The sequence below is a fragment of the Gadus macrocephalus genome, chromosome 1, assembly GCF_031168955.1.
Source record: "Gadus macrocephalus chromosome 1, ASM3116895v1".
In the NCBI taxonomy this organism is placed as follows: domain Eukaryota; kingdom Metazoa; phylum Chordata; class Actinopteri; order Gadiformes; family Gadidae; genus Gadus; species Gadus macrocephalus.
The window spans coordinates 12,664,394-12,670,393 of record NC_082382.1 but is presented as its reverse complement, the minus strand read 5'-3'; the positions used below and the strand labels follow the sequence as shown (position 1 = coordinate 12,670,393).

General features: G+C 47.3%; 1 protein-coding gene across 1 annotated transcript in view; it reads right to left on the bottom strand.

Moving 5' to 3' along the window:
* Window positions 1–1,321: 1,321 nt before the first annotated feature.
* Window positions 1,322–6,000, bottom strand: part of fgd (faciogenital dysplasia) — a 52,923-nt gene continuing 48,244 nt past the window's right edge. The window contains exons 16-19 of the mRNA XM_060043446.1: window positions 5,535–5,636; window positions 5,180–5,311; window positions 2,652–2,792; window positions 1,322–1,580 (exon numbers count right to left, since the gene is read on the bottom strand). Of these exons, the coding sequence (XP_059899429.1) occupies window positions 1,332–1,580; window positions 2,652–2,792; window positions 5,180–5,311; window positions 5,535–5,636 (624 nt within the window). The 3' untranslated portion in view covers window positions 1,322–1,331. The remainder of the gene's footprint in view (window positions 1,581–2,651; window positions 2,793–5,179; window positions 5,312–5,534; window positions 5,637–6,000) is intronic.

The window sequence follows — 6,000 nt, the reverse complement described above, 5'->3', positions numbered from 1 at the left end:
AATAGGAGATTGATTCATATTCAGTTTCAGTTTTAAACTGCCTTCTGTGATCCAGCCCGACGATCATGTGATGCGTCTCCATCCTCTCCTGGTATAAAAGGTCTCGATAGTCATTTGGATTTCCCATTACAAAATCATTCTCTCGACGTCCACTTTGCGTTCAATTTCTAGGTCACAATATGTGCGGCAATATGCAGTTCTTTCATTATTCAATAAAACATAACAATTTAAAAAACGACTTTGGAAACACGAAACCGTGCAGGTACGGTAACAATCTTGCCTTTCTGATCCATAATAACATGACGATTCAACTAATCCAAACAGACTCTTGAACGGGGATCACAGAAGAGCCTGGCTCAGACCAACCACCAAAAGAATACAGACAGAGAGGTTTTATTAACGGTACGTCATACAGGCTTTGGAAGGGGATAGTCTACTTGGAGGACAATGGTGGGAGGGGAGACAGGTGGCCAGCCACAAGCTTAAACGTCTTCTATCTACTTCTTCTTTCTATTTTAAGTTAAAACATCCTCTTTTTTTGTCGCTTTGCTTCTCCTTTACATCTCACTACGAGTATAATTACTGTACAATACTGAACGGCCACGCGTGCCCTGGCCTAGGGCGGGGTCAGGGAGGGCCGTGGCGCTGGGGTCCGAAAGAAACTTTAAACATTAACATTCAATAACCCAATGAACACTGGAGCCATGCGGGCACTCCTGTGCACACGCATGTACACACACAAACACACACACACACACACACACACACATGCATACAGATGCAGGCACACACACATACGCACTCACACTCACACATACACCTAAATCCGAATGACATACATATTAGAGTTAATGCTTCACAACATGGTCACTGAATGTACAAACAAACTTCTTCATCTTAAAAAAAAAGACAACAAAAATCATCACGGGAACCATCTTATAAATGCTTTCTTCAGCTATGTTACCGAGCAAAACGACTTCTTTAAAAGCTTTATCCTCGCATATAAACCCAACCACGTACAGGAGGGACCGGGTCTGGAGGCACAGAGGGGAGAGAGCGTGGAGGGATGGAGGGAGAGAGAGAGAGAGAGAGAGAGAGAGAGAGAGAGAGAGATATGACGGGGGAGTAGCGAAAAACAGAAACTAGTGGTCCTTTTAAAAAAGATTCACAATCAATAACAACAACAACGTAAACAAACAAACAAAAAAAAGTGCCAAGGTAAAGTAAATTCAAGTAATGTGTGCTCTGTACACAGGGGGCGGAGAGGGGGAGCCGGGAGGGGGCATGGAGGGAGGGGCAAAGAGTCCTGTGGCGTCGACATTGGGCCACTCCTATTGGCTCTTCCTGTGGTCAGTCTGAGTGGCCCCGGCCCCGTCCGTGGGGGACTCCCCGCGGGAGGCTTTGGTGAGGAGCTCCACCCACTTGGCGAGGAGCTCGCCGTCGTGCGCGGCGAAAACGAGCGTCTGCGGGGCGTGGGTCAGCCGGAAGGCGTGCTTGGCGTCCGACTTGTCGGACAGCGGCGGTGAGACCACGGTCACCTCGAAGCCGGGCAGCGGCACCGCCCGCGCGCCCTTCATGTCCTGCACAGAGAGAGGCGGGACACACGGGATCAGGGTATGAGCAGAGGGGCTTTGACCCAGAGCGACTCAAAGGGGTGCCCTAAGCTTTAAGAGAGGGAAATGTTCTCGGACGATATCCGCTTTGAGTTCACTGGGCCTGCCCCTGGATGTGGCGATTTTCATTTTAGACTGGTCCAGTGTCATTTCTGAGCAATCAGGGAATATCTTCTGTGATTGGTTCAAGGAATCCATCTTGTATGGTCTAGCTGCAGGTGCCTGATTATGCACACATGAACAAATGTCATTGGGTAGCGATAGTGACTTCCTGTGTTTCAGTTGGATGGATGAACTCCAGCAGCACTGCAGCATGCCGCAGTCAGCCCCCCCCCCACCCTCTCCCCAACGTGGTCCGGGGACGCTCATCCCAGTTATTAATCCTAATCTCTGGGAGTGCAGCTTTCTGCACTGGGACTGGGATATTATTCTGGGAAAGGGCAGGGATAAAGGGTTTACGGAGTGACTCTCTGCCCCCTACAGAGTCCTACTGGGGAATGTTGCCAGGAAACCGTGTCCCCAATTGCACCTGGTGGCCACTCCTATCACATTCAACACTCACACTAACTCACAGTTTGTGGGCATTTGATGATCGCCACGGAGCGTCATGAGGGTCCAATAACCATATATTCTAAGTGTATTGTAAATAAAACCCTCTGAACCCGTCAGCATCATCTCCTCCCTGTGCTCCAGATCCAACCAATCACATCGCTCCCTCTATCTATAAAGGACAGGCGGGGTGCTGCCCACACGTGATTGGCTGCAATTGTCCGGTGAATACAGAGGAAATTACATGACCTCCACACTGATGTCCCCATTGAGTCATTCACTGTGACGATGATGATGATGAGGACGAAGATGATGAGTCAGTCAATCAGACAATGAGACATTAGAGACGGTGTTAACTACGCAAATCCGTGCGGACGCACGCACACGCACACGCACACGCACACACATAGACACACACACACACACACACACACGAATAGGGAGAGGTGCCGATCAGTGCATGTTGATAATTCAATGAACTCTTCTCACCTGTCCACTGCTCTGCAGGTAGAGCACCAGGGGCTCAGCCTTGGCGACCCCAGCCCACATTTTGCTCCAGCTCTTCCCCTTGTCCTGCAGCTGGAGGTAGCCACACAGCAGGCAGTTCTCCCCCGTCAGCGAGGTCTGTCTCTGTGGAGAGTCCACACGGTACACGACGGTATCAGTACCGCGGTCACACAGCCACATTCTCTTCTCTACGGCCATAGAGACCTTCAAACCTGGGAAAAGGGGAGTGAGGAGAACCTGCAGAACACCTGAGCACTATGGCACGGGCAATCGGTGATAGAGATTGGGATAGAATGTATAAATGACATGGTGTTTTATTATATATAAAGCGACACTAACATAAATTTGCACTCTGATAACATGTAACATATCAATCGAAAATAAGAAAATGATTCCACATACTAGTAGGTTAGCATACTGATGATATTCTGCTACTCAAAGTAACCCCTTGGAAGTCCCCTCAGTAGTTGTAAACATGATCAAATTGAGATGGTCTTGTTTGGGGATGTATATGCAATGAGCAAATGACAGTGGCGTCCCTCCAACTGTACTGGGTTACGCAACACAGTCTAAGCATAGGAGAATGTAGGACGCAGACAGATTTGTACAGTGAACCTGGGCTTAAACTCCTCTGCCAAGGACAGAACCAGCGGCGCCCCCATGTGGTGTTCGACCATATAGCATGCAGAGCGCCACTTTCTGATTTGAGTGATGAAGTGATACCAGCGTTGCTTGGCTCAAATAAAGGAGATTACATCTGGGCTTGAAAAGAGGCTGGGATGTCACTATAATAGACGATCTAGGACAACGTTGTTCGTCCAGTTTAAATTAAATGCAGACATCCCTGGACTAAACCCCCTAACCCACAGCTAGCTTAGCCCTTTAATGAGATTATATGTCCTGTAGGGTGTCCCTGACTTACACCTGATGCAGCTTACTCAGCAATGATGTATGAGCCTCACTAAGAACCAATCTCCGATGTCATTATCATGCTTGCATCACGATGACTTTCCCTTTTCTATGCAGATATACTTGGGTGAGTGTGTGTGTGTATATGTATGTGTGTGTGTGTGTGTGTGTGTGTGTGTGTGTGTGTGTGTGTGTGTGTGTGTGTGTGTGTGTCGGTGTGTCGGTGTGTGTGTTTGTGAGAAAGTGTGTGTGTATGGTGCAAGAATATTCAGCATGTGTGTTTGTGTTTGTGTGCATAGGTTGTTCCGAGTTTGTGTGAGATTTTATTAATAGATATGCATGTGTGTGTTTGTGTGTATGTGTGCCTGAATAATAAATTAGTATTTATATGTGCACGTTTTTGTTTTTATTTATAGATGTGTGTGCATGTGTGTGTGTGTGTTTGTGCCTGAATATTAAATCAGTATGTGTATATGTACGTTTGTGTCTTTATTTATAGATGTGTGTGCATGTGTGTGTGCGTGTGAGTGTGAGTGTGCGTGTGCGTGTGTGTGTGCATTGATTACGGAAGTGCACCACATCATCAAACAGGGACATACTGTCGTCCTTGGACAACAGAGTGAGTGTGAGGGCTACAAGAGACACTGTGCTGAACTCCGGAGGACACAATGGTGGGCTTCTTCCAGGAGGGGGCAGAGGGCTCCGGCAGCGCTGCTGGCTGCTGAACAGCCCCGACTGACAATGAGCACTGGGAGACACCGACCCCACTGGAGCACACAAGGCTGTTCTGCAGACACTGCACCCAGACACTATGTCCGTGTATGCGTGTGTGTGTGTGTGTGTGTGTGTGTGTGTGTGTGTGTGTGTGTGTGTGTGTGTGTGTGTGTGTGTGTGTGTGTGTGTGTGTGTGTGTGTGTGTGTGTGTGTGTGTGTGTGTGTGTGTGTGTGTGTATGCATGTGTATGTGTCCGTGTGTATGTATGATTGTGTGCATATGTATGTATGTATGTATGTATGTATGTATGTATGTATGTATGTATGTATGTATGTATGTATGTATGTATGTATGTATGTATGTATGTATGTATGTATGTATGTATGTATGTGTGTATGTATCTATGTATGTATGTATGTGTGTGTATGTGCGTGCATGTATGTGTTTGTTTGCACTTGAGTGTGTGCACTTGAATGAACGTGAAGGGCCCGTTACCTCTGCGCTAGTTCCACAAATCAGACTCGATTAATTCAAAAGCCTGATTTCAGGGAAGCTTAAATCTGGGTGAATGGAGCACTTACTTACGTTTGTTCAATCAATTATGTTGTTTGAGGCGGAGATATGTAAGCGCGTAATAAGCCAACACAAACTCGGCCAGCAGTAGTAAACTGCAGAAAAGCATCTGTAAAGTGTATAACCACCACCGTATACACTGGCCACTGCAGGTTATTAAAAATCGCACAAATGGGCTTCTCTTATGTACTATATCTCCTTAACGAAACAGGAAACAAGTCTGTCCCTCCAGTTTCTTGTTTCTTGCCCAGGCTCTGGGTCGCCTCAACCACAGGTTCTGCTATGACATGGAAGGACACGGGATCTGAGATTACCTCTGGAGCCGCTTTCCTCTTCTGGTCGCCGCACGCCAAGAAGCCCTCCAGGCTGACGCTGGCGTCGAAGCACTCTGGACACACACGGCTGGTCTTGTTGTCCAGACTCTTGGAACACTTTGCACAGATGGCCTGTATGAATATGAATATGAATATATATATATATATATATATATATATATATATATATATATATACATAGAAAGAGTCAGACAGACAAAGATGAGGTCAAAAGACACAGCGGTTTGTAATTTATTGTCCAAATACATTTTTTCCACTTGTGCCATGACTCTCCAACACCAACAGACCCCTCCCCCCTCCCTATTCTTTTCTCCTCCTCCTTGTCTGTGCTTACCGCTCCACAAGACTTGCAGTGGTGTTTTCGCTTGGTGAAGTTGAAGCTCTCGCTGCAGCCCTTGCAAGTCTGCTTCTCCTTGTCCTTCTTCCTGGAACTCTTCTGCAGGGGGGGGGGGGGGGGGGAGAGAGAGAGAGAGAGAGAGAGAGAGAGAGAGAGAGAGAGAGAGAGAGAGAGAGAGAGAGAGAGAGAGAGAGAGAGAGAGAGAGAGAGAGAGAGAGAGAGAGAGAGAGAGAGAGAGAGAGAGAGAGAGAGAGAGAGAGAGAGAGAGAGAGAGGTTTTGAGTATCAGGTTAGCTTGGCCAGATGAACACAATGCAGGCTTACTGTAAAAGGGAAAAGTTTGGAGCCTTGTTCAGAGCCCTGGCTCAATCTTTTCATTCTCACAGTGCAGATGCATTGTGGGAGGAAGTGTGAGAGTCATATTCTCTCCGTGCCATGTTTCCATGGAGCGACAGACCGAGCTT